The sequence below is a fragment of the Trichoderma reesei genome (genome assembly GCF_000167675.1).
Source record: "Trichoderma reesei QM6a unplaced genomic scaffold TRIREscaffold_1, whole genome shotgun sequence".
Taxonomy (NCBI): Eukaryota; Fungi; Ascomycota; class Sordariomycetes; order Hypocreales; family Hypocreaceae; genus Trichoderma; species Trichoderma reesei.
In genome coordinates, this window is record NW_006711148.1 from 3,315,334 (window position 1) to 3,342,117 (window position 26,784).

At 53.1% G+C, this 26,784-nt stretch overlaps 7 protein-coding genes across 7 annotated transcripts; 4 read left to right on the forward strand and 3 right to left on the reverse strand.

Moving 5' to 3' along the window:
- Positions 1-797: 797 nt before the first annotated feature.
- On the forward strand, positions 798-3,116 carry TRIREDRAFT_74437 (uncharacterized protein; the record flags this gene model as incomplete). The annotated part of the gene is made up of 2 exons (XM_006961385.1): positions 798-1,114; positions 1,210-3,116. 2 exons carry the CDS (start codon positions 798-800, stop codon positions 2,801-2,803), a joined length of 1,911 nt encoding a protein of 636 aa, XP_006961447.1. The 3' UTR covers positions 2,804-3,116.
- Positions 3,117-8,156: 5,040 nt separating this feature from the next.
- On the reverse strand, positions 8,157-9,655 carry TRIREDRAFT_103286 (uncharacterized protein; the record flags this gene model as incomplete). The annotated part of the gene is made up of 5 exons (XM_006961837.1): positions 8,157-8,349; positions 8,652-8,668; positions 8,896-9,048; positions 9,107-9,374; positions 9,426-9,655. The coding sequence occupies 5 exons, from the start codon at positions 9,653-9,655 to the stop codon at positions 8,157-8,159; spliced, it is 861 nt and encodes a 286-aa protein (XP_006961899.1).
- A 1,053-nt stretch (positions 9,656-10,708) lies between these two features.
- TRIREDRAFT_119933 (uncharacterized protein) lies at positions 10,709-11,589 on the forward strand (the record flags this gene model as incomplete). The annotated part of the gene is made up of 2 exons (XM_006961386.1): positions 10,709-11,390; positions 11,423-11,589. 2 exons carry the CDS (start codon positions 10,709-10,711, stop codon positions 11,587-11,589), a joined length of 849 nt encoding a protein of 282 aa, XP_006961448.1.
- A 5,029-nt stretch (positions 11,590-16,618) lies between these two features.
- gys1 (glycogen synthase 1) lies at positions 16,619-19,838 on the reverse strand. Its single transcript, XM_006961043.1, has 5 exons — positions 19,280-19,838; positions 19,058-19,155; positions 18,713-18,988; positions 17,054-18,621; positions 16,619-16,986 (listed from the first exon to the last, which is right to left on the reverse strand). The coding sequence occupies exons 1-5, from the start codon at positions 19,353-19,355 to the stop codon at positions 16,884-16,886; spliced, it is 2,121 nt and encodes a 706-aa protein (XP_006961105.1). The 5' UTR covers positions 19,356-19,838; the 3' UTR covers positions 16,619-16,883.
- A 1,762-nt stretch (positions 19,839-21,600) lies between these two features.
- TRIREDRAFT_74442 (uncharacterized protein) lies at positions 21,601-23,104 on the forward strand (the record flags this gene model as incomplete). The annotated part of the gene is made up of 2 exons (XM_006961387.1): positions 21,601-21,697; positions 21,777-23,104. 2 exons carry the CDS (start codon positions 21,601-21,603, stop codon positions 23,102-23,104), a joined length of 1,425 nt encoding a protein of 474 aa, XP_006961449.1.
- A 156-nt stretch (positions 23,105-23,260) lies between these two features.
- TRIREDRAFT_52956 (uncharacterized protein) lies at positions 23,261-24,687 on the reverse strand (the record flags this gene model as incomplete). The annotated part of the gene is made up of 2 exons (XM_006961722.1): positions 23,261-24,000; positions 24,072-24,687. Coding segments are annotated over 2 exons (1,356 nt in total), but the record flags the coding sequence as incomplete, so codon positions are not given.
- A 1,349-nt stretch (positions 24,688-26,036) lies between these two features.
- On the forward strand, positions 26,037-26,623 carry TRIREDRAFT_103291 (uncharacterized protein; the record flags this gene model as incomplete). The annotated part of the gene is made up of 6 exons (XM_006961388.1): positions 26,037-26,061; positions 26,137-26,193; positions 26,256-26,294; positions 26,352-26,379; positions 26,453-26,516; positions 26,582-26,623. The coding sequence occupies 6 exons, from the start codon at positions 26,037-26,039 to the stop codon at positions 26,621-26,623; spliced, it is 255 nt and encodes an 84-aa protein (XP_006961450.1).
- Between the last annotated feature and the right edge of the window lie 161 nt (positions 26,624-26,784).

The following is a 26,784-nucleotide window of genomic DNA, read 5'->3' on the forward strand; positions in this document are numbered from 1 at the left end:
CTCTCTCTCTCTCTCTCTCTCTCCCTCCCTCCTCTCACTTCTCACCTTTTTACCCTTTCTTCCTCCAACCTTGGACTCTTCTGCTCGTGTCCAGTCCCAAACCGTCAATTTTCTTTCTTCAATCACTGGGAGCAGGCAGAAACAACAAAACACGAATTAATACCCTCTGTCTCCTTTTTTTTGACATATCAGATTCTCGGTTTTTGCAACTTGTCTCGCCCACCCTCAAGCAGAAACATCGCAATCCTCTCTCGCTCTCGTCGGTTCCCGCTTCTGCACCGCCGCAGCCACTCGACTCTCTCTTCTCTCGTTGGGCTGTGGAGGGGACCCCCAATTTCAGCCTCGCCGATAGTTTCGCGGGGCACCAGCGAGCTTGCAAGGGATGCGCGAAACAAGCTTGAACCAAGCAGCTGCAGCTTTGGTCTAGAGCATCGATCGCTTCTCGTCACGCCGTCCTGAGCATTTCTCGGCAACAGCCGCATCTGTTATTGCTCTTAATACTATTCCTCTGTTCTTCTCTTTTTCGTCTTCTCTCTTCTGAATTTTCCTTTTTCATCATTTCCGTCTCTGGTTGTAATATCTGGTCTCTGCTTTTTCTGGACGCATTTCGCTCCTTTTTTTGTTTTCTCCTTTGCCTCCTTTCCATCCATCGCCAGGTACGCGTTATTACAGCCGAATCCTTCTTCAGCATCACCGCAAGTTTTCTGTCCATTGCCCGCTTTGGGCTGATCTGGCATTGTTCGATCTAGTTCAGCTTGGGTTTTTTGCAAGCACCCAAACTCAGCATCACCGCCACAATGAGATTCCCCTTCAGACGAAAGGACAAGAAGAAGTCGGAGGTCGCCAGCCCTCCAGAGGCATTGCGCCGCCCTGTTAGTATCAGCCGGCAGCCTTGGTTTCCCCCAAGCGTCAGGTCGAGCCAACTCGTCGCCGTTCTCCCAGCAAACGTTTTGCAGCGCATCTTCTTCTTCGTCTGCCCACATTCCCTGGATGAGACGTACGATGCGTGCGAGGCGAGCGGGAAAGGAGAGGGCTGCATGCTGTGTGACCTGCGCGACCTGGCCCACTGTTCGATGGTGAACCGGACCTGGCACGACAATGCCATCAAGCTATTGTGAGTTACCTGCCTGGAGCTGCTCCTTACCACGACCCCTTCATGCGCGTTTCCTAACTCGACTCTTTTTTCCCCCCCTTTTTCAGGTATCACAGCGTTCGGATCGACCAGGTCCACTACTGCAAGCTCGAGGCCTGGCTGGCCGAGAGGCGCAAGCAGACGAGATTTGACCGCAACGCCATTCCTGAGGACCCGGCGCAGGCAAGGCTCAGGCTCTTCCGCCGCACGGTTCGCGAGGACCCGACCCGCATCGGTAAGAGGGTCCAGTTCCTCAAGACGCCCTACCAGGTGCGCGAGTACTGCCAGGTGGAGTTGGCCCAGACCATTGCCGTGCTCCCCAGCCTCAAGTATGTTGATCTGCCAGAGGGCATGTTCTCAGACGAGTCGAGTAGTTCGACGCTCCGCTTTGAAGTCCAGGCCAGATGCCCCAATATCCGCAAGATGACGTACAACGCAGGCTCGGAGAAGAGCCTGGCGGCGCTGGCCACGGGTCAGGTGTGGCCTCAACTCGAGGTGATTGAGCTCAACGGCATCAATGTCGACACCATGACTATGAGAGCGGTGTTGAATTGTTTGTCAAACCTTCGGGCCCTCAAGATGACGGATACCGAGAGCATTTCCGACGAGGTGCTGGCGGCGGCATCGGGGCCTATCATGCCCTCGTTGGAGGAGTTCATACTGGAAGGGACTCCTCGAGTGACGGCCGCCGGCCTCATTGAGTATCTCGCTTGGCCCGAAACCCAGCGCCAGCTCAAGGTCCTCACGCTGACCAATACCGGCGTCCACCCGCAGAGGCTTTCAGAGGTCTTGACCATGGCGCCATATCTTAAGTCGCTTGGCATGAAGGCCAAGGTCATTGAAGGCTTTCCACAGCACGCGGGCATCCCACTGCTCGCATCCAACAATCTCGAGACGCTGCGCTGGGAGATTTCCACCGAATCGGACAAGGAGGTGTACGCAAGCATGAAGGCCAGCTGGTACACCTACCTCGCCTCATCCGTGCTCGCAGGGTCTATGCCTAGGCTGCGCAAGCTCTTCGTCCACGATGACACCTTTCCCGAGCAGCTTCAGGGGCTTCCTCCTCCCAACGCCGGCTTTGCAGGAGGGCACATGCGCAACACATCTCAGGCTTCCACCCGCAGCGCCCGCATGCCTATTCCAGGCAAACCGAGCACGCCCACATCCAGCACGTTTGGCAATCCGTTTGCTGCGCCGTATGGGACCTCGCCCGGCTCGCCCGGCTCGCCACAGTCTCAGGTTGTGTCCCCTCGACAGCTGGGCGTGCCTCGTGCGCCGGCCGCCCATCGCTTCAGCTCCAACAACCCTTTTGCGGCACAAATCAAGCCTCCTGCTCCCCTGCCGCTCACCACTCTCGAGATATACACCAAGACGGACGAGTACGGCAAATGGAACTTTAGCAAAGTCGACGCATTGACCACGGTAGGTCCGGCGCTGCGACGTCCCGTCAGCACCTACGGCCTGGCGGCCGACGTGGCCGGAGAGGGCTGGAACCGGGGCGAGGTTCGACGCAGCATCATGGTCGGAGACGGCACCGGACTCTTCTTGCCGCTGCCCCCACCCCCGGCCCAGGACGACTTTGGCCGCAGGGGATCTGGCGTGTCCGACAACTGGCGGCCCTCTAGCAGCGGCGGCGACTCTCTGCGCCCGCCGCCCCCTCTTTGGCCGTGATTTGATGCTCTGGTAACTTTTTTCTTCCATTTTCGGGTTTTCCCCCTTGTCTTTTCGGCCATTTGCCGTTTCGGTGTCAAGGAGCGAGGTCATGAGGCAAAATCAGAGACATGATGATTGATGATAGCACACTGCTCTTGTTCATTTCTGCTTCTTTTCTATCTCGATTTACTTCTAATCTTAGTAACCAGTGTAATATAGAGGGGGGGGGGGAATGGGGGAAAGTCTGGGATAGCATTCGGGGGATATTAATTGGTTCATAATTCCCGTCAATTCTTGACGATAGTTCTATACAGACCTCTATGACCTCTTTACCTACCTTTGCTTGTCCATCCATCTGCTTGCATGCCGATGGCATGGCGGGAGAGGCGTCATCCGGATCATTTATAGTGCTCAGTGTGCCTGCGCGGGCTCGTTAGCTTGATCAGATGATGCGGCTCTTATGGTTCCGCATTCGAGCCTCGGGACGGGAAGAAAGCTGACCTGCAGTCCATCTATCCTGCCATCGCGATGCCTTGAATAGTAAAAGCTTACGGCAGCGCCATGTGGCAATCGTTCGGGTCGACCAACCAGCCGGAACCAGGATGTCATATCTGGTCAAGCAAGCGACAAGTGGAGAGTCCAACAGTTCATACAGAGTACCTAACACTAGCGCAAACGCTCCCGACATGGCAACATGGTGAAGAGAAACATTTGGGATTTTTACTGGCAGTGAGGCTTTGAAGGTCTTTGAGGTATACTAGATCCACCATGGCGCGGCTTGGAGATGGTCTTTGCCTTGTGGCGTGTTTTATCTTTGGGTCTTTGGGTTTTTCGTCTGCAAGTCACTTTTTGGGTGGTTGGAGTGTGAATACTGTATGGACAATGGGGGGGAGGAGGGTTCAGGTGTTGGGTTGGGTTTGCGGAAGGGGGCATTGATGTTTTACTACTAGGTATGATGGCTTGAGTGGGGGAGGGTTTGAAGACTGGAAGTTGGATTGTTTGTTAGTGTCGGGAGGAGTGCTGTTGGTAGGGCTGTCTTGTGGCAGCTATGTATGTATGTATGATGCGCGGGGGGGATTTTGCTTATATGTGATGAGCATGTTGTTGAAAGTCAGGTGTATGAGATGTTTTGTTAGTTGTTACGCTTAAAGAAGACGTTTGTGTTGATTAGCAGTTCATTTTCATTGATTGCATCGCAGCGCGAGCATGGAGCGGAAACGAAATTATTTACAGCATGTGATTACCTCTTGATCTTTCTTCCTTACATCATCTCAACTCCTATCTTAAAAAAGGAAAGGGGAAAAAAAAAAAAGAGTCGCCCAAGTTTCATTGCCCCGGACGTGTATCAGGCCATGTTTCGCCCCTAGCAAAATCGACAATACCTCGAGAAACAATCGTCAAACGCATAGGGAAGAAAAGTAACGGTGTTTAGCGGGCACGAGGCAAGGGTGGAGGGGGGGGGGATGATGGTTTGAAACGCTCGTGGCAGTTGTTGAAACGGCCGGAGTTAAGCACAGGTGACTTGTCTCTTTTTTTTTTTTTTTTTTTTTTTATCTTCTCTTCTATTTTACCCTTAACTGCAGATTTTTCTTCCTTAACTTGCTTTATTCACATTTTAAAGAAGCTTGTCTGTTTGTGAAACTGATTGTGAATGCCGTCCCTGGAAGGGTAGGGGAGGTATGTATGTAGTATGTATTACCTACGCTTGTATGCTATAATACAGTGCTTTTGCGTCATGAGTGACATGTTTGAGGGAAGAAGCTTATGTGGATATTGAGTGGTAGCTGACAACACAGCCGGAATTCTGACGCCACGCGAAGGAGATCAAGAGCGGTTTGACAGTTCACATAAACTTTACTAAAGACGGACTTGGATGGCTTTCTATTTCTGGGAGTCGTCTAGAAGACAGGATTGGATGCTACTAGACCTGTTGTGGGATGGGAAACGTGGCTGGTGAGCCCTCGTGGCTGGCGTGGACATGGCTAGTAGTCGTGTGTGGCTTCAGTGTGGGAGCTGTCAAGAAGGAAGGAAGTGGTTGTCAGCGGGCGGGAGCCCATGACGCCATTTCTGGGGCTTTTATTAGTAGTGTTGCTGGACGTGTTCGACTTTAGTGAAGGCTAGAATCTAAGCATATGATGCTGCTATTTCAAGGGCATCATGATGGTCATCAACTGCACAACATCATCAGTACCACTATGTAATGCCATGCTCCATTCGACTCTAAACACTCCGATCGGAGTTCCAATTCAACAAGCAGTCACGCACGTGGCCACTCCCACCACAATCGGAACCGCCCAACAGCACAGCCAGTAAACATGGAGCTTCTAACAACACACTGGACACTTGCATAGGAGTTGATAACAGAGCACGCAGCGACATACAGTACAGCATCACTGTACAGGTACATTAATCACGAACGAAAAACGAAACGGTATTGAATTAGATATACTACCACTAGTAGATACTCCCGGAAGTCCAAACCCCTCCGGAGCCAGCCAACAAGGGGCGGGGGGGGAAAGGTCATTCAGATCCCTCAGATAGCCATGAGAGAAGAAAAGAGAAACGTGGCGAATGGGGAAGCGGCATTGAGCCGCGACTGATCTGAAGCTGAAGCGCTGGCGTGTCGCAGGGGGTTGTGGTGCAATGGAAGTCAGATGGTCGACTGTTTTTCTTTTCTTTTGGGCGGCAACCAGTACAAGACTTGAAGAATTACTAGTAAGTTTCCAGCCTTGTAGAATCTTGATCGTTTCGACAAGATGATTGGGGGAGAAAGTGAGGGCTGGGGGTTGCTGCGTCCAGGCTTAGGAGGCGTTTTGGTCGAGGACGTGCAGTGTGGCAGATGAGCAGATACGAGCGCAAAGAGGCCGAGGCTGGGAGGAGAGAGGGTATGTATGTATGTATCAGATCTATGGGTGGGAAGGCCTTGACTGAGGAGGACTTTTCGTTGTTTCGCTGCCCTCGATGCTACCCTGCTACACTCTCTCGGTATCAGGTGGGCAGAGAGATGTGATACTACCGACCTACCTATGTATGTACTATGTAAGGACACGCTGTAGGATCTGGTGCGACTCTGATGCTGTAAGTCAGGGGCTCGGCTGAAGCGATCTCGGTTCGTCCAAGCGGGAGGGAAACACTCCGTCATACAGTCACTTCCTAGGTTGTCAAAGCCTAAGGTACGGTACGGTACGTAGGTATCCTTTCCATGGCCAAGACAACCCAACGCCAGTAGGTATCTCGTGCTACTAGCACTCCCTCCAAAAAAGCGAACTTTTCGTGATGTATCACAAAAACAAGCTCCCAACTCACCAACAGCAAAGCCCTTCTTTACCCCTCTTCTATCTGCACTCAAAAGTCGGTCAGGCGCACGAGAAAGGGAGAAAGAAAAAAAAAAAAAAAAGGCAGAAAACAGAGAAAGACGGCAAAGTGATAAATAGGGAGGGTGCGAAAAGAAGAGTTAGTTGTCCTTCTCATGTGTGTACGTGTGCATCTGGCACCTCATGCAAGTACCTACTGTAGGTAGGAGGAGGGCCAGTTGCCCTGCGTCTCTTGTTTCGGGGCGGCGCCGTGATTTGCAGCTGGTTGGGCGGGACGATGCCTGTCGAGAGGAGAACCTAGGTTTGTGAGAAGTGGATGGTGTGCTGGCCTGGCGCTAATATACCGTCCATTGAGGCGAGGCTGGAGTCCATTACCCTGGAGTTGAGAGACGGAGAGGGGGGGTTTCGTGCATTGACTGGATGGCGATGAAGCACTTCAGCGGCTGTGGTTCCTACTAGGTGACTTACATAGTAGTAGGGAGATCATGGGGAACTGCTGCAGACGTGGTGTGAGTGAATTGTTGGCGTTTATTATCAGGCAATCTGCATGTAGGCAAGTCGTGTACACAAGCGGGCGAGGTTCTGGAACAAGCACGCTCTCGAGCCGGAACCTCTGATATCCCCTCATTGGCAGGTACTGCTTCGCATTGAACTACTAGTAGGTAGTAAATTCATATCTCATGTGGTTGGTAATTCCTGCATCATTTCGAGGAATATGTGACATCTCCGCACATCGTACGAGGCCATGAACAAAAAAAGAAAAGAGGTAAAAAGGGAAAAAAAAAAGGGAAAAAAAAACGGCCAACAAGATACGTCCCGAGAGCCTTGACCATGATGCATCAATGTCCCTTTGCCATGCAGCAGGTTTGCAGTCCGTGCAGCCTCTCGCAATCTTGTCTCGTGAGGGGGGGGGGGGGGCTGCAATTATTAAACATGGTTGGAACAAAAGGCGTGCCATGTTATCTTGCTCGTATAAACATGTGTGTGGCCCAACGCATTTCGTCAAACAGGAAAGATCATGATGATGGATGAGATAGATAGAGAGAGAGAGAGTGTGTGTGTGTGAGTGTATGTGTGTGTATGGGAGATAGAAGGAGAAGCAAGAAGAAGGGGCTTAAAGTCGGTGATTGGCCATGGCTCTCTCTGATGGTTGCAGTCGGGGGGTTGCCATCGAGATTGAAACCCGATGCCGCCGCGGCACTTCACTGGTTATCGCATGTTAACCTGAAATGAACAAAGCACGGAGAGAGACAATGTGCAATGAACGAACGAACGAACGGAGCAATTCTTTAGCAGCGATCGATCCCGATGTCTTTCTTGTCGTTGGGAAGGGCAAAATTCATTTAACCCAAGATTGTTCAGATGGGCTCCATTGTTGAGTGCTTATACCATGCAATAATCAAGCAAGCACGCACAGTCCCTGAGATTGCCGCAAACCCCATCTAATAAGAATTCAATTTCTCATTCGAGAAGCTGGGAAACCATCTGGGGGTCCAATGTGAAAGTCCAGTTAGTATTGCGCACACTGTCCTGCGGCATTGCAAAGAAGTAGAAATAGTGAAATGACGACCTACAGGGAGCAGCGAGGTCGGCGTGACAAAAGACGACGATCTGCCGGGATGTATGTAAAAGAATCTCCCCATGACGGGGTGCGCGATAATACCTTTGGCCCTCATTCAATCATCTTACTGTATGGAGGTAGATGATACAGTGTGTAGTATTGGCAGAGGAATAGAAACGAACATTCAATCGGAAACTGCAATAAAACAGCAGCAGCTTCTGTTCCTTGCTCCCATCTGTGATCGGTTTCCTTGTTTCTACACATGAACGGGCTGCGGCCACCCTTGTCGATGCCTGGTGCAGGTTGGTGTCGTGGCCCCTGGAATGGCCCTGAGGAGGAGGACAATGAGTTTTGAACCATGAATGGGCGTGAGGGGCCTGCTGTTGCTAGTGATTATGTACAGTATTGCTGCTAGTAGTTTTCAAGGCGTTGGGCACGGCAGATGGCGCTGGGCTTAATTCGACGGGCAAGGGAGAGGAGAGGAGAGGACGAGTGATTAGGGGATCAGCGAGGCTACGGGTCGCCGACTTGGGGGATCTGCGTGGTTCTGATTCAGTTGGCGTGACGCAACTGTCCAGGGCGTGAGGAACTCGTGATCCGAGTAATACTTGTAGTACGAGTATGCTTGTCTCTCACCCGTTGATGAACGCTGGTGGACTGCTGGGCTGCTTGCACGCGTGTTGATTATACTATGCTTGATGTGCCATGTGGCAGTTCATTCATCGTCGACAGTCGGGTATAAGGTAGGTAAGGTACGTAGGCGTGATCATGACCGTGCTGGGTCCGAGGTCTGACAAGGTGCCATTGGATTCGTATCAATAGATGAATCGCTCCCAGTGGTCCAAGTATTACCGGAACCAGCAGCACACACACGCCTGCGAGGTACGCGATGACTCGCAAGGTGGCTCCCGGCACTTGAATGAGGTGGTGATACGTGTTGCGTGCGGAGAGCTGGTGGGACGTCACACTTGCATCCCGTCCTGATACTTACTGATTCAGGTACTGTACCTATGTACAGGCAATGAGCAGCAGCAGAAGAAGAAGAAGAAGCAGGACGCAGCACTGTAGGTAATGATACTGCACGGTACTGTACCTGTGTCGATTCCCGGCCTTCTTCTTCTTCTTGGCCCTGTAGCATTTCCATCTCGATGCAAATCAGGGCAGTTAGGCGGCAGAAGCGGCAGATTAGGCGTGGAAAGGTGGTGGTGGTGGTGGTGGTAGTCCTACATACCTACAGTACAGTAGTGGTTGATGCTGATTAGCTGCAGATGCAGCACTCGTACGTATTCGAGCTGGAATGATGGCATTCTGCATGTTGTGGCTGGAGAGGTCAGAATGGCAGCAAAAGGTGGCGTCAACGGGATCGACTTGGAAGGACTATGTATTGCCTACCTAGGTACTAGTAGTAGTTAGACATGACAGCTTGGAAGTGGCGCATGCAGATACTAGAGAAGGACTTCCGTGGATGATTTGACCGGAAGCTGTTTGTTTCTGTCTCTGCTTGCTTTTAGCGAGCATGTCAGCGCGAGGCTTGAAGCTGGATGCGTGAGGCTTGAGGCGTGAGGCTGGAAGCGTGAAGGCGTCAGGCGTGAGGCTTGAGACACGACGTCGGGGCATGGAGATTCCGGGGGCTTGAGGCTCCAGCCACAGCCTGGAACTGGGGAGCGTGGCACTGCTGTAGGTAGGTACTACCGAGTCCTCGTATGTATGTACCCTGAAGGAGAAGAGCACAGTAAAAGGTACCTTATTGCTGGACCGTACATACTTGGGCAAGTACAGGTCAACCAATCTATCTGCAGCAGTCACATTCGTCGAAAGATGACATTTGGGGAAAGCGAAATGGGCTCGACTGAAAGCGCTGCTCGCTCCGCAGCAGGGACTGATAGCGGCTATGATGCCATGGCGGTCGCTGTCAGTCAGTTGCAGGCCTGTGAAACGGCGTGCTTGCAGGGAGCCTCTTGCCCTCAGTGACATGTCCCTGCCCTGCCATGCCATGCCTGTGAAGTGAAGTCAAGTGAAGTGAAGTCAAGTGAAATGTGCTTGTGCCAAGGCAGTGCAGTTTTCAGTGCAGCAATAGTAATAGTAATGCCTGTTGTACAAGAGCGTCAAGTGCAAGAGAACAAGAGAACAACTGGAAGAGATACAGAGGAACGTAGGTACCTACAAGGCTTGAACAAGAACAGATGCTACTAATCTGCCTTAGCGCAGTCTGTGGGTCCGCCAGCCAACCCCTGCCACCGCCCAAGTGGACCCCAAGGTGGGAAGTGGGGTCTCCGTTCACCCAAGTACACCGTGCGAGACGGGCCGCATGCCAGACGGTGGAACATGCCATGCCTGCCATCACGTACTTGAATCTGTGGTGCCCCCTTCCTGGGCGCGTGCAGAGAGAGGAAGAGAAGAGAAGAGAGAGAGAAACAAAAGAGACTCACACAACACACACCAATCTTCGTCCCGGAACGAAAATCGATCGCTTCCATTTCTTTTTTTCTTCTTCTTCTTCTTCCTCTTGTTCTTCCCTTCCCAATTCTTGCAACGAGACGGACGCGAACAGAAGCCTCATTCCATTCCTCTCCACCGCCCTTGATTTACCCTTCTTCCATACCTCGCTTGACGCCTTACCTTACCTTATCCTTCGCACCAGCTTCTTCTTCTTCTTCCTTCTCTGACCACAAGTTCTCTCCCTTTGTATACCATCTATTTCCCTCTTCGCCTTCTATTCGCCGCCGTGCCTCGTTGACGAGTATTGGTCTTTGAAGCCTCCCTGCGCAGCCATTACATCACAGCCAAGGAGGAATCGATATCGGCGCACCAATTTATTGCTTCTGCGAGCCCTTGCCAATCAATACTGGGGGAGCTTATCAAGGAGCCGCTCTTCTTCTACTACTACCGGTATTACCAGAGGGGCAGGACCACCACCCGATATCTCGCCATACATATACGGCACCGAGCTTTCATCCAAGCTCCAAGCAGAGCTTGCAGACATCCTCCCACCCCATTGAGGATATCGACTTTGATATCGACTCGCTCTCTCAACCCTCATACTCCGGCATGGCCCAACTCGACGTGCACATGTCGTCCACCACACAGACCCAGACCGTGCTGCCCAATGCACCGGCTCTGCCTCCCCGAAGCGCCCTGAGGGCCTCACGTCTGCTGGCCACGATGCCCCAGAAGCTCTCAGAGCACCGACCCGTCCTCACTTCCGCCGCCCCGCACCTCCTCTACCTGTCGTCCGAAGAGGACGTCTCTTCTTCAGCCGACGACTTTTCCGACTGCGACTACAGCTCCGATAGCGAGCACGCGCAAGAGACGCCCGAGCAGACGTCAAAATGCCACGACACCGCCCGCATCGTCTCCGTCGTCTTCTCCGGCAAGCCTTGCATCGTCCAGCTCTCCCGACGATCAATATCGCCCAGCTCATCGGCCGACTGCCCCGTGAGCAAGCTTACCAGGACAGCAACCGAGCCCATCATCATGAGTCGCAAGGGGTCCACCAGCTCCACGTCGTCGGCCAAGATGGTTTCGCAGCACCCTCCGCGATCGAGCAGCATCATGTCCCCCGTCGCGTCGCCCTCGTTCCTCAACATGGATCCCTTTGCGGCAAAGGCGGAGCCCGAAGAGCCGGAACCTCAGCTTCGCAAGACGGCGCAAATGTTCAAGCGGACGCTCAGCCTGGTCAGGAAGCGTAGCAGGCCGAACCTGAACGCGGCGGCGTCTCGATCCCGAGAGGGTCTGTCATTACAGACGTGCCCCATGGAACAGGTCGGAGAGGACAAGGAGGAGAACCACACCAGCACGCCCCGGAGCGCGACGTCACTACCGCCGCCCATGTACCACGAGACGATGGCGGCGAGGAGAGCCAGCAGCTACTCGGGCACGACGACGCTATCGCCGGTCAGCGATGCATCGTCCCCCCTGTCACCGACTAAGCGAATCCGTCAGGGCTTTCTGACGCGGCGGCGAAGCATCAGAATATAAGCCTGATGAGCCAGCACACCGCTTGCCCTTCTATCCATTCTCTTCTCCCGTCTCAATCCTTATTTTCTTTCGACGACCGGATCCACATTCTTCTTGATTTTTCTCTCTCACGAATGCTCCGACCAACAGCTGGACTCTACGTTCTCCCCCCTCGCGCGAATTCCGTGACGACGGTGTCGGCACCCTTTCTCCTTTTATCGTACCTTTTCCCTCCTCTCTTGTCGATTTGCGTGTTATAGGCGGGGTATTTCTTTTCTACATGGCATAACAAAATGGGGGCACATTTGCACAGAGCGGCGTTTTAACGTGGGGATTCACATGAGGAAGAGTTGATCATGCAGACGAACATGGCACTCTCGGGGAGGCTGAGCATTGCCTCGATATCGGCGTTTCTTTTGACTTCATTTTCACTGGGACAGGGAGAGCCGCGATGATATCAGCTGGCACATTTGTGTTTCGTTTTGTTTTTTTCTCGTTTGTTTCCGCTTTAGCCTACGCAAGTAGTCATGATGCTACCAATGAAGAAACTCATGGACCAGGCGCGTTTCATTGGACCGTTTGCTCATCTATTTTCCGTAGAGTGAAGATTTTTTGCGTGTGCGTACTCTGGACTAATTCTTGACCCCTGCCTGCTGCTGCCTCTGCCGCCGCGTGGACAGGCTGTAGCTCATACTGTAGAAACCTTGGGTCTCCTTCACCGACGTTGTGAGTTGACCGGGGTCCGTGGCCTGATGGGCAAAAACTCCTGCATTTTGCATTGTGCATCCCTGGCCAGCGAGGCGGTGGCCGTGAACGTGTACTCGCAGGTAGTATTATTACTTGTTTTACCGTTTCCTTTTATTTCCTTTTTCTTCTGTTGGCGATGATCTCTCCCTCGAGCAAAAACACAGTGATATCTTATTATTATATGGAGGTCCATGCTCTTGGAATTACACTATGCTGATGCTCCAGAGCTGGGAGCTGATGTTGTTGTAGTATAGTAGATACTAGTAGTACCAGTACTACTATTACTAGTGCCTCTGTTACGTGGCTGTTCTGGAGCCGGGAGCTGGGCCGGATGGAGTTTTCTGGTGAGGATTGCTCCAGTGCTGGTCACCGGATGAGTCTTCCTAGCTTCTTGGGTTCAAAGCAACTCAACTGCCTGACGATGCTTGTTTAGTGGGTATTTTCAAGGCAGTTTTTGCCATGTCATGTCATGTCATGGCCGTAGTAATAGTACGAGCAGACCGCCTTAGTAGTAGGAGTTTGGGAAGCCATACGTGCATGTGCTATGGAGACAAGTTTCCAGTTAAGACATTGCGTGAGCCTATGTACATACGTTATTAGCTTTGGCAAGGTAGAAAGGGTAAAGGTGGTTGTTGTCAAGCTCCTGTTCTGTTGGAAGTCTTTTCTTTACTACTATACTAGTATATTACCCGCTGTGGAGTTGAAGATGTGTTGTACATGCATGGAGATGGAGTTTGCCGGGCACATGGTGGATGCTGCCGAAGCTTGCTTGACTGTACGAGTACTATTACCTAGTACTCGACTTGGGATAGGTATTACTTACCTAGTAGTAGTAGTATGACTAAACTTGAATGGACATGGACAATTGAGTGTAATAGTATCCGGGTGGTGTATCAAAAGTGACGGTGTGTCTTGTCTTTGCCTTTTTTGGCTGAAGTTGGCTTCCCACTCTGCTATACAGACAAAAACACCACGATATGATACCATCACACAGCAACAGCCAACATTAATGCGGGCCATGTCCCCCCTTCTTCATTCACGTACGGCAATTCCTCGTGTCATCACTTTGGTACCTGAGCGTTCGCTGCACGAAACTTTTCATCTCTGCGCTCCTGCGTCTTGCATGCTCTGTTTTTATTTTGGGGTGGACCACATGTAGGTAGGGAGAGAAAACGGACATGTGAGCAATCTCTGTAATATTCCGTGCTTCTATACTAGGTAGACACGCGCTTTAGCATGTAGTAGCTGCCTGCGGGTAGTACTAATGTATATATAGGAACAGTATGTATGTATGTATGTACCTCTAGTATGAGACAACATACTTGCATATGATGTATGTAGGTAGGTCCCCTTACATGCCTCACCTCCAGATGATCCTTTTGCTTTCCGCGTCCGAGTACTATGTGATGATGGCGCTTATTGTAGGGGCGGGATGGGGGAGGTAGGGTTGCGGAGCAAGGCTGCTTGCCCTCTACAGTATCATACGTGTATATCTTGTGTACTCGTAGTAGGATGGACAAGGCTCTTGTGCAAACGGTCACCAAGTGTTTTACTGTGCGTGTTCTTGTACGAGAGGTGTAATAACAAGTTGCGTGCAGCCTTGTTTCAGCCGGAGAGGGCGATGCGGGTGCCTTGCTTTGAGACCTTGTTCTTCTAGGGATGTGCTCTTTTAGGTAGTATCTTATATCAGGATACGATGTTGCAATAATACGTAGCGGTGCCTGTAAACTGTGCGAGGAAATAATGAAACGACTGCCTAATCGAGTTGTATTCGTAAGATGATGTCCAATAGTAGTAGCGAGAGCAATATTGCCTGGCTATTATGCAACAAATGCTACTTGAATCACAAGCTACGGAACAAACCGACTGTTACAGTTTCTTGACTAGGTAGGTAGTAATACTGCCTTTCACGCTTCCGGCTCGTCGCTCGCAGCAGAAAGAAGAAGAAAAACGGAAATGTCCCTGCTGACATGAAACACTGCATTTGCAACACCCTCGAGCTGCTGACCTACAAATCACACGAAACACACAAAACCACATACCTCTTGTGCGTAGATCCTCGGGTGCTCTCACCCAGCTACATACATATGTTAGTATACAGCTGCTGCTGCTTGCAAACTTTGAGAAAAAAAAGCGCGACATTTGTCTAAGACAGCCAACTCATGCTGATGCGTGCCTGGTCGCCAAATGTCTCACCTGCAGCCTTTTCTTCCTTGCCTTTACCACAGAGACTTGCATAGTACATACATATTACTTGCTCTCTCCTCCTGAACACGGAAACGTCCAATGCGTGACAAGAGTGCCTCCATCCACTGAGGCACCTAAAATGATCAAACGAAAGCCAAAGACATGCTCAAACCGCGTCTCCACAAACAGGCATGGAAAAGAAAAAAAAAAAGAAAAAAACAAGTGTCTGACAGCACATCAACTCTCCAACAAACCCGCATCCATCTCCATCTCCATCTCTCCACCAAAAAGACACACACAAGACAAAGCTGAAGAGCAACAAGGGGGGGGGGAAAAGACACGGTGCACTGTGAGATACATACATACATACACAAGATACATTCATTGCCATGGAACCTTCCCCCCGTCCCCTGAGAATCGCGCCCTTGTCCGGTGCCCGCTCTAAAAAGAAAAAGTCGAATCGCTTTTTTTTGCCTTGCCTTGCCAAAACAACAAAGAAAGGCGGAAAAAAAAAATTGAGAGACAAGCGACCTACCGAAATGAGCAATATCCCCACATCTCTTTGAGCTCTTGTGTGAGCTGGTCATTATCATCATCAGGCACTTGTAGTACTGATTGATACTGTATGTGTTTTAATGCTATGTAGTATGGGCAGAACGTTGAGGAGGGCGAAAAAATGAGATTGTCAGTTCTTCATTTCAACGGCAATTGAGATCTAGGTATCAATGCAGGTACTTGGTACCGCAAGTATCATCATCCTCATCACCATCACCATCATCATCTTCATCATCGCCGACAGAAACACCACGAGTCAAAAGAATGAGCTATCACGTCTTCAGTCCCCATCCTTCACGTGTCAAGAAAAAGATACGGTGTGCATATGCACGGAAGCCTCACAGAAGCCCCCCATCCATCCCATCCCTTCTCACCGCATCCCGCAAGAGAATGCTAGCCAGTTGTAAAAAAAAAAAATTCTTTTTTTCCAACACCAACAACAACAAAACCCTGACAAGCAGCAGCAGCAGCAGCACCACCACCACCCGCTCTCGTATCTGCCACGAACCCCCTTGTCTTCCCCCCTGGTTCGGGCTACTTTAGGCCCCTTCCCCCTCCTCCTCCTCCTCCTCGACTAGTAAAACCTCTTTTTGGGCTTCCCGTCCCCTGACGCCATCTCGCCTTAGCCCTCTTTTGCTCTTCTTCACCTCTCTTCAGACCTTCTTTGCGTTGTACTACTGTATCAATACTACTCGTAACCTAACCTGTTCTAGGAACAAGCATTCATTCTGTCCCACGCGATTTTCCCCATCACCGCCTTTGTAACTCGAGATGTTGCGCTCGGAAGACATAAACACTGTAGGAAATACATACCTAGTACGTAGTAATAACTTGGGGCACTCTAAAACGACTTTGACTCCATTTTCGCTTCTTCTCTCGCTTCGTGCCTAGTGTTCCCATGGTTCGCCTCCCCCCCTTGTCGTGGTAGAAACACAACACAATTAAACGCATGATGCTCATTCGACGATCCGTCATGCTGCTTCGATTGTTGGCCTCGTACGACTGACGCCAGCTGGTGATGTACTTTCAGCACGTCTCCATCTATTATCACGTCAACCGAGCCCCAGGCCTTCGAAACCGAGTCGCAACTCCATTCTCCTTCATAGTACTAGTATCATCGTCGCGCCTTGAACCCCAACGATCATGACTCGGCACAGTAAAAGACGCCATCACCAGAGACCTCAAGACCACTGCGCTGTGAACCTCCACGCACGACACGCCCAGATTACAAGATCCACCACCGGCCTTCAGCTGCACATCCGCTCAGACAATCCCCGACGCTAAACCGATCGCCATCTGAATCTCTTGTCTAAACAGTCTAGACGGGGCACGTGTTTCCCGCTGCCATGGAGACGCTTGATAGAGCTCTCGGATCCTCGTCCGTTTCAGCACAGCACGTGGGCGAGCGCAATCATACATGAACCATCATCGTCATTCAACACTCGACATACTTTTGATCAACCCGACAATTGATCCGAAACCCCTCTCAACGTCCCACCCCTCCCTCTCGCCGATAAGTTCCCTCGATAACCGCAGCAGCTTCAATAACCCGCGCCTTTTCTTTTCCGCCTGGTTTCCTTCTCCTGTCCCACCTTTACCCAACCTGCTACTCCCATGGCACCTCGGACGCAGTCCTGGAAGAGACAAAAACCATATATCATAGATTCGACACGAACGAGAAATCACACGTACAACGTCCCCGATCCGACGCAATGCTGGCTGTGGACGCAAATGGATGCTACCTTGAGAAAAAAACGCCTTGATTTGCTAAGTTCTTTTAGTTACCGTTGAGAGTGGCCTGAGTCTCTGGGCTCACAGGGCCGGGCTGCTTTGTCCGAAGGGTCAACGAGAAGGGATACTCCTCGGGGTCCTCCTCCTCACTAGATCCATCGCGTTAGCCTATTCCTTTAGGACTGGGGGATCGAGTCAAACTTTTGAGATACTTACGGCAGCTTCCAGGCAACGTAATCCTCCGTGCTCAAGCCTTCTCGCCCTTCCTGCAAGCTGGCAAAGTCTCCAGGGGTCATCATGCCAGTCCGATCGCGAGGCGAACCAGGGACGGAGAATGGCCTGGAGATCTTCTGCTCCGGCCCACGGATAAAGTCCTCCAGCTCCTCTTCTTCCTCGTCTCCGTGGAACGAGTTGGGGTATGCTCGTCGGAGGGCGAGCTGGCGGGCCTTGATATACTCCATACCCATGCGCTTCCAGTCAAGCAGGTCGCTGAGTCGCTCAGTACGGTTTCTCTGGTTGATACGTTGACGCCGGCTCTTGCCACAGTAATCAAACATGAATTGACACAGCTGGTTGACAGAATCCTCGACGCCCTTCATCCTCCGGTCCACAATGTAGATACCGTAGTCGCTGGAGTTCTCAATGAGCTCTTCCATGTAGCATCCAAAGCCAGAGAGGTTGGTGGTGATGCTCGGGACACCCATGACCGTGCATTCGGCCGGGGTGTAGCCCCATGGCTCGTAGTACGAAGGGAAGACGCCCATGTGGCAACCACGCACGAAGTCGTCATAATCCAGGGGCAGCACGGGGTTGGCCGAGTTCAAGAACTCTGGGTGGAACACCACCTTGACACGGTCCGATGGGTGATTGAACAGCTGCACCCGGCGGATCTGGTTCAGGACGGGGTCTTCGCTGTCGTTGAGCATGTTGTGGGTCACAATCGGCGGGAGGCCGTGGCGTTTCATGGCAAACAGCCGCCGACGCAGGAGAACGCGGTCCTGGCCGGAAATGAGCTCCTTCTCATCAGGCATCGGGTCGCCCTCGTGCCACTTGAGTGAGCGCTCAAAGATACGACGACCAATGGCCTGCTCAATGATGTTGGTGGTATCCTTCAGAGACTTGATGACAGCCTGGCCCTTGAGGGCCTCGACAGTCAGCGACGTGGTCTGAGCAGGCATGATGATGAAGGCAACAACAGTCATCTTGCTGTTGGCCGCCTTGAGACGGTGGTTGAGTCGGGCAAGGGACTCGATGAACATGTCGACACCCTTATTCCGGAACTCGTAACGGCCAGCAGTGAAGAAGTACAGTGTGTTTTCAGGCTCAAAGTCGTAGTGGCCGTAGAAGTGGCCTCTGACGAAGTCGTGGATCTTCTCCTTGGCCTGCTGGTGCAGGTTCTGGAACTCATGGACAGCCGAGAACTTGGTGACATTGAGGCCGTTGGGCAACACGCCATCAGGCTTTCGCTTTAGGAGATGCTCCGACTCAAAAGCGGTGATGTGGGACACGGTTGTGAAGACGTCGCACGAGTGAGCGGCAGCACGCTCAATGCAATACCGGTGGTAGATGCCGCGCTTTCCCGCCTCGGCGTCGACGTCAAAGTATTGGAGGTTGTTGTAGAAGTCAACCGAGCCGGCACAGAGATATCGCCCCAAAAGAGTGGCATGAGTCGTGAAGATGGTGGTAACATCGATTCGTCTCTTCTTCGTAAGGGGCAGAGCCACACCGGCCAGCCACTCGTGGAAGTGAGCGATGACGGCCTTCTCCTTCTCATGGCATACAAACTACTTGCGTGTCAACGACAGCCAGTCAAACGCTGAAGCCCCACGACGAGGCTCAACAAGAGGGTTGGGATGTGGGTGAAAAGACGCTTACCTCTCCCAAAAACCACGCCACCAAGTAACCAAAGACAACGGCCTCATTGGTCTCCTCATCATCAGGTGGAGATGGGATGCTGGCTACTGACCAAAGGTCCGACTTCCACTCGTTGACGTAGTTGTAGGCTGTCTTGGTATCAATGAGAAGAACGCGAGGGGCTCCCTCAATGAGCCATCGGCCGTACAGCATGCCAATTCCGCGATCCTTCATGGTCTGCATGGTGGCGGCCAGCTCCTTATTGGTGGGCTCCATTTCTTCGACCTCGACTGCGGCCTATTTCTCGTCAGTTGGTGCCCAATTTTGAGTCATTAATTTAAAATCTGTCAAAGGTAGGGGACGTACCGATTGGTGGTTGAGTGGACCGATGAGTGTGTAGCGATCGCCATATTCAGCCGTGGTGACAGGCGCCTTGGACTTGAGGACCGAGTAGATACCACCCACTGCCAACGAAACAACCAGATTAGCGTTTGCAACGTCGTCTATGTTTCTGCCTGATATTGGGCAGAAACGAGGACTGCGACCATGGGTGACATAATCGCAAAGGGAAGCAGGAGCAGAACTCACCTCGATGAGCTACTTCGGTAGCAATCTCAAAGAGAAGGTGGTTCTTGATATCGCGAACCGGGTGTCCGTCGGCCATTGCGTCGATCTGGACTGCAAAAAGTCGGGCGAGCTTGTTGTTGACCTTTGGGGAGAGCTCCGGCGGAAAAGCCTGTGCCAGGGGCCGACAGACCAGATGACGTAGGTATTAGGGCTGCGCGAGGCCGCACAAGAGGAATCAGGCTGGGGATCTGTAAGCGTAAGTCTCGCAAAAGCCAGGACAAGAGGTGAAGCGAGCCGACGATGCGTGCCGCCGCCGCCAGGAGCAGAAGAAGCAGAGTAGGAAAAGCTTTTTGCTCAGTTGGGCCGAGTTTCGGTGCGAGAATATTGTGGTGTGATGGGTTACCTTTGAACTAAGAGCTTCCGGCTGAGGTGGCGTTGCTTCTAAGACGAGAGTCTGTCTTGCTGCAGCGGGTGACGAGCGAGCGCGAGAAGCGAGGCAAACAATGGCGAGGCGCGTGAAGCAGCAAAAAGGGCTCTGCAAGGCGGGAGAAGAGCTGGATCGGAGTCTGAGGCCTTGGGATGAGCAGGAGAGGAAGAAATAGAATCAGGCCGAGAGGGGAAGAGAAACTTGATGAGGGACTTGGACTGAAGCTTTGGAGGGGTGCTACAGAGAAAGTGGGGACCTCTCGAGGGCGGTGGGTCTGGGGTTGGCGGATAGCGCTCTGCTAGTCCACAGGGCCAAACTGCTAACAGCCGTGACCTGACGATGCCCGCCTGGAGCGAGTGAGAGGGTTCATGTACGCGATTAATTCTGCAGACTGCCCGTGTTGATGCATGCGGATCAGCGGGAGAAGGCCAGCCTTTGGGTTCTGGAATTGGGCAATTGGGCGCTGCCGGGCTTACCTAAGGTCGGGCGCTGTGCTCTCCATGCTTTGCTGCCCTATTTTGCGCGATTACCCTGATGTCTCCTACCCAGTCTTTGGGCGCTCTCGTATAATACCTCCTGGTAGTAGTACTACTAGGTAGGGAGGAGGTAGGTAGACTTCTGCCCTTGTCTTCAGCCTCGGTGGCGTCCCCCCGACAATGAACCAGTTTTTTTCAGATATGGAGCACTTTTGGCCGCTTTCTGCCAGGACTAACAGCCAGTTCTGCCTGCCTCCACCGTCCCGCTGCAAAAAGGCGCTTCCAAGGTCGTTGTTGCACGGTTCCTTGTCTAGGCGTGGCCGCCACGCAGCGCCTCTCATCATCATCAACCGCAGCCCGGAGCCGCTGACGTGCCACCGCCTCTGTCAGAGCAGACGGTTGCACGTCCCTGCATGACACAACGGCCGCTTCTCTTCCCACTCAGCGGGTCAAGAGGCAAGCCAACCGTGGGCAAGGTGAGGAGGTGAGGTACCAGAACTGGCCTTGTGCACTACCTGCCTAGCAGTGTGGGGATGACGCCATGGATTGCGGGGGAGCTGAGCGAGCTTATGAGCGCGGAGATGCGGATTGGCTGGTGTTTTGCGTCTGGACGGGCATTTTCCCATGGCATCTTGTCGTCTTTCTGCCACGAGTCTCCAATGGGAGAAGTGACAGAGAAGCCCGTTGCGCGACTTGCATGTGTCGCTGCTGCATCGCTCCGCATCCAGGCGGCGCGGCTCGGGAACGCAGTTTGGGTAGTATCCCATGCTCAATTGCACGGCAGTGACGCCAATACGCTTCGAACTGGCAAGGAGTCGCACGGCTGAGCAGAGATGCACCCGAATCACGATCCAGGCTGTGATGTTCGGTTGGAAACCCGAAAAAAATGACGTATAACGCCCATCAACGACGCTCTGGCAGCGTGTTGGCCGGGTATGTGTGCGCTGGCCATTCCGTCTGGAGTAGGGATCACTCCGATCATGGCCACTTTATTGAGAAACCAGAAAAAATGATCTAGAAACGGTAAATCGATCTGTCATTCCCCAAATTATTCGCTTTCTGACCGGTGGCAGTACAGTATTAGTTTATCTGTTCTGCTCTGTTGTCGCTTGGCTTCACAACTTAGATCATCAATGGGGTGGTCTAGATGCAGCTTAGCGTGCATTAGGCCGCTTGTTCAGCCTTGTAAAACGACAACTCCCATTGGATGCAGTTTTCTGCCATGAGCCCCGCAGTGGGTTCCTGACACGCAAGGCTGCGCCGTTCATCCAAATTTTTTTGAGATTTCCATCTAGCCTACAACCAGCCATCGTCGGCAACACGCACCAAACACAGCGAAATCCTTGCGAGTGCCATTTCCCGTTGGCCAAAGACTATTGGAACGTTTATAATCCTCAGTTTCTCTCAGCGGACATTATTGCAATCTTTCTTCTGCCACAATGGACGCCTCATCTGCTCAGGTGAAGGTCGTCTTCACCACCGACGAGCCAGACCTCGTCCTCCCAGAGTCCAAGAGACAACTGCTCGTGCCAGCAGGTTGGTGCCACTGCCTCCTTTTCCTCATACATCTACTATCCACGCCGATCACGGTACGAAAAATGCTGACGTTTCCCAGACATCAAGCGCTATGGCCTCTCTCGCATCTTAAACTCCGAGTCGATGCTGGATACTTCATCGCCCGTCCCCCTCGACTTCCTCGCAAACGGCACCTTTTTGAAAACGAGCATTGAAGAATACCTCAAGTCAAATGGCTTGTCCCAGGAGACAACGTTGACCCTGCATTACGTCCGCAGTCTTCTGCCCCCAGTCTACGAAGCCAGCTTTGAGCACGACGACTGGGTCAGCGGCGTCGACGTCCTGTCGTCGACTTCCCCCGCCGGCCTGCTAGCTGGCGATGCCACTGTCAACGATCGCGTTGCCAGTTCCTCTTATGACGGGCTTGTGCGGATCTGGAACCCTTCTGGAACGGCAATCGCCGTTTCCGCAGGTGGTAAAGGCGAGGGACACACTCAGCGCATCAACGCCGTGCGATGGCTGTCACCGACTCAGCTGGCGTCGGCCGGCCTCGATCGAAAAGTCGTGGTGTGGGACTACAAGGAGGCGGACGATGGCTTCTCCGGCACCCTCAAGCCCAACATGGAACTCTGGGGCCACGAGAAGAACATCCACAGCATCGACGTCAACGGCGCCACCCGACGTATCCTGACTGCCTCGTCCGACGGCCGCGTCGGCTTGTGGTCCGCCTCCAAACGAACGGCGCCCCAGGCCGACCCCGAGTCCCTCCCCTCGGCGCACAGCACCAAGCGCGCCAAGCTGTCCAACGCCGGCTCTACCGCCCAGCGCGGACCCCTGGCCATGATCCCCCTGCACGACGAGGCCGTCACCGCCGCCATCTTCCACCCCAAGGACTCGACCGTCGCGTACTCGGCGTCCCTGGACCACACAGTCAAGACCATCGACCTCACGACGCAGCGGGAAGTCTCCCGCCTGACCACCATGCACCCCATCCTGTGCGCGACGGCGCTGCCCGGCACGTCGCTCGTGGCGGCCGGCTCTTCGGCGAGACACATCACCCTCCTCGACCCCAGAGAGTCCGCCGCCGCCACGGCCGCCATGACCCTTCGCGGCCACGTCAACATGGTCGTCTCCGTGGCCCCCAGCCCGGAAAACGACTACTCGCTCGTCTCCGGCTCGCACGACAGCACGTGCCGCGTGTGGGATCTGCGCAGCGTCCGACCTGCGTCGTCCGAGGAGGGCGGCGGCAGCGTCAGCGAGCCCGTCTACACCATTGGCAGGGAGTGGCTCAAGGGCAAGAAGCTGCCGCCTGCGGGAGACGGCGCCAAGGTGCTGAGCGTGGTGTGGGACAAGACTTGGGGAATCGTCAGCGGAGGAGAGGACAAGAAGGTTCAGATCAACCGGGGCAAGGGGCTGCTGGCATCATAGAAAGGCTTGGTTCTACTGAAAGAAGAATACAAAAAGACTGCCCAATGTTTGCATATACCAGAAGGCTACCGTACTAATTATACAACGCGATCATGTTCTATCGATCCTAAAGAAAGAGAGAAAAAAAGAAGAAAAAAAGTCTCATAACTCCATGTCTCATGTCGTGTCTGCCGCCTCTGCCTGCTGCTCTTTCATCATCTTCTCTGCCGCCTCTGTACATTCCCTCACCAGTGTCGAATACTTATACATGTACGGCTTCGTAAGATCTATGAGTGACACGATCTCTTTATGCATTCTAATCGCAGGATAGGGCAGTTTCTCAGCCTGTATAGCGTCTATAACGTAACCAACAACAGTGGCCGTCAAGAGCGGTGGATCTCGCAGGAGCGCTGCGATATCGGAAGGGCAAAGGTCCTCGTTCTGATGCCAGATGTAGTACGCTCGGAGGCGGGCAGCCGTTGTCTCCAGCTTGTTCCCTTTCGAGGAGCGGTACTCTTTCATTTGGGCTTCGGCTTCGATGATGCGCGCATCTCGTGTGTCTTCAGGCTTCAGGTTTGCCTCTAAAGACTCAGAAGCTGCGTCTCCCATCACTGATGTTTCCGACGCTCCAAGTTCTGATGCTGAAGCCTTTAGTGATTGAGCTCTACGCCTCGCGGTTCTCGGCTTGTAAGGTCTGCGTCTTGATATGGGGGTTGTTTTGTCTGTAGAAGTTGTTGAAGGGTCCACTGTCGAGCCATCCTCACTTGCTTGAGCCTCAACGACTGGGGGCTCGGGAAGGGGGATGGGCAGCCTCAGTTCCGCATGGTGCGGCCTTGGAGGGCATGGCACAATTGCCTTTCGTTTCTCCTCCAGCACGTAGTAGAGCTGAAGGCCTGCGTAAGCATCTGAGGCGGAATCTGCCAATTGTTAGTCAAAGGTAAATCAACAGTCATCTGCATCAGCAAAAGAAAAAAAAAGTTAGTCTTACAATGAATTTGTTGAGGGTTCAGTCGCCTCATCCAATTGCCGGTTCGAACAACGAGACCCTTGTACAGAGGAAGCAGTAAGTGGTCTTCGACTTGGGTAGCCAACGACACCAGCCCCTTGTTGACCATGGAAGGCTTCTCTGGCAAATACTTGACGACTTTGTAGAGGTGGCTCAGCTCGAAGACACCACGAACAGTGATACCGAGGTAGTTTTTGAGGCGGGTGCAATCTCCGCCGATGTTGACGCCGACCTTGCTCACGTTAGGATTCTCCAAGATCTTGCGCAACGACGGCGCAACTAGATCGCCATCTTCTTTTGCAAACAATGCCACATGGATCAGGGCAATACGGCTAGGACTTGCAATCTGAATGAGAGAGACGTTCTGCCGCGGCCCGTCCGTACGTGTTGCGTACTTCATCCACTCGAGGTCGAAGCCGAGGACATCCTCGTTGAGGAAATACTCCTTGCAGACACGCTCTGCCGTGGCTTTACTTTCACAGTAATGAACCTTGACGTTGTCCACGGCGCCATTCTCACCAGCTCGGTGGTACATCGTATGTGACCAGTGAGACTGTGAGGTGCCAGGGACAGCGGCACGAGCTGCGAGGAACTCTTCTTTGGAGATGCTGAACTCGAGCGGCGTCGACGGTGGCTCGACAATCGCCTTTGCACCGGCATCAGCACCACCATCAGCTCCGGCATCAGCTCCGGCATCAGCTCCGGCATCAGCACCTGCACCAATAGCAGCGCCGGCAACAGGAGCGGCGATGGCGATGGCTACGCCTGAGACAGCTGCGATACTGGGTCCGAAGGGAGAGATTGTTGGTGTAGATGGTGTTTCGAAACCGCTTGAGCGTGGCAGAAATGGATTCGCACCAGTGCCAGTGCCAAACACGGCGCCGCTTCCCGCAGAATTGACGGGAACATAGTTCGGCTCTGAGAAAGCAATCGGCGGCCTATCAACATCTCCTGAGCGTGTTGGTTGCGCTGATGGCACTGACTTCTGGACGGTGTTATTTGCCGAGCACACGCCGAATGGATCTGGACTGACAGGGCCCTCAGCGCGCCCCTCGTCGCCGCCTACAAGGGCCGAAGTGTGAAGGCCCGAGGCAGCGGTCGTCGTCGGGTCAGGCCGCAGAGTCGCAAACGCTCCGAAGCGCACGCCGAGCTGCGAGCTCCATAGCTGCTGGCTGGTGTGGTTGAAGCTCATGGTGCTCTTCGCTCTGGCAAGGGAGCCTCTGCAAGAACCCAGGACGGGAGCAAGCAGGCATGAATGCATGCTCCGCGCGGGCTGGCTGTCAAGTATTATGTATTCGACCGGTATCAGGCGGGAAATGCCCCCGAGCCTCTGAGAGCTGCTGCTGGTCCTCGGCCTGCAGCGGCAGCGGCAGCACCTGAGCAGCACCTGAGCAACGCCTCGTTCGTTACAGGTACAGCAACTTGCAGGCAGTATCGCGGGCCCAGGCCATTAGGAGCGCGCCGTGGGCAGCAGGGACGCCAGAAGGGGCTTGAGGGAGCGGGGGAGCTGAGGCTGCGGGCGAGGGTGATTGGCCGCCGGGGCAGCCATCATGTATCAGCGCGCTTAGGTGCAGAAAAACAAGAGCATGGGGATGGAGTGGCATCGGATGCGGATGCAGATGCGAGTGCGGAGGACGGAGCAGCGGTGCAACGAGGCCCTTCCTTAGTCAGCATCGCGAGGTTTGGCCTGTCCCGCGTGTGGGGGCCGGGCGCTGTTTTGCCTTGTCCTGCCTCTCGATTCTGCCCAATTTAGCGCCACCAGATCCGAGCCAGGAATGAATGACTTTGACCCAAGGGACTGTGAGAGCGTGAGCCAGATCCTTGTTCTACGGGCTGTTCTTGCGCAGTGAATCATTGTTCCACGGATACGCAAACTGGGGACTGCATCTCTTACGTCGGATCACCTTGGGCAACAGGCGAAACTACTTCAGGCCAGATCAAATCAAGATGGCGTCACAATTGCTACCCCTCGGTGAGTCCTGAGCAGACGACGACTGAGCCTCATGCTCCTCCAGCTCTGGCTCATCTTACTGACAGACAACCCCAGAACTCATCGACAAGTGTGTCGGATCTCGGATATGGGTCATCATGAAGGGCGATAAGGGTATGAAGGCCCAGCATTGCCCCGTCGCTGTAGTACCGTACGATTGTTGACACCTGGGGCAGAGTTCAGCGGCACCCTCCTGGGCTTTGACGACTACGTCAGTAAGTATCAGATGCGCATGAGCCATCAGAACCCTTCGTCATCTAATTAGGCTATAGACATGGTGCTGGAGGACGTGACGGAATTGTGAGTCTCGATCGAAATCCGCTCTGGATCTAGAGACAATGTTGACTTTTCACTCTTCTCTTCCTCCCTACAGCGACTACACCGGAAACCACACAAAGCTTCCCAAGATCCTGCTCAACGGCAATAATATCTGCATGGTACAGCTACCGACCCCCTTTCTTCTGTCATATCATTTATCGCACAGACTAACACAACCCCATAGTTGATTCCAGGAGGAGAAGGGCCAGTCGGTGCCACGGCTTAAGGATATCATCGGGTCACGCATATCTCAAGTGCATGCCGGATCACCATGGAAAGCGAACATCCCTCTACGGCATATGCCATGCATGTGGCGCGCAGCGCGCATGCTGTGACTGGACTACTGCGGTTCGGCGAAGATTGAACAAGTTTTATCTTGTTGGGGCA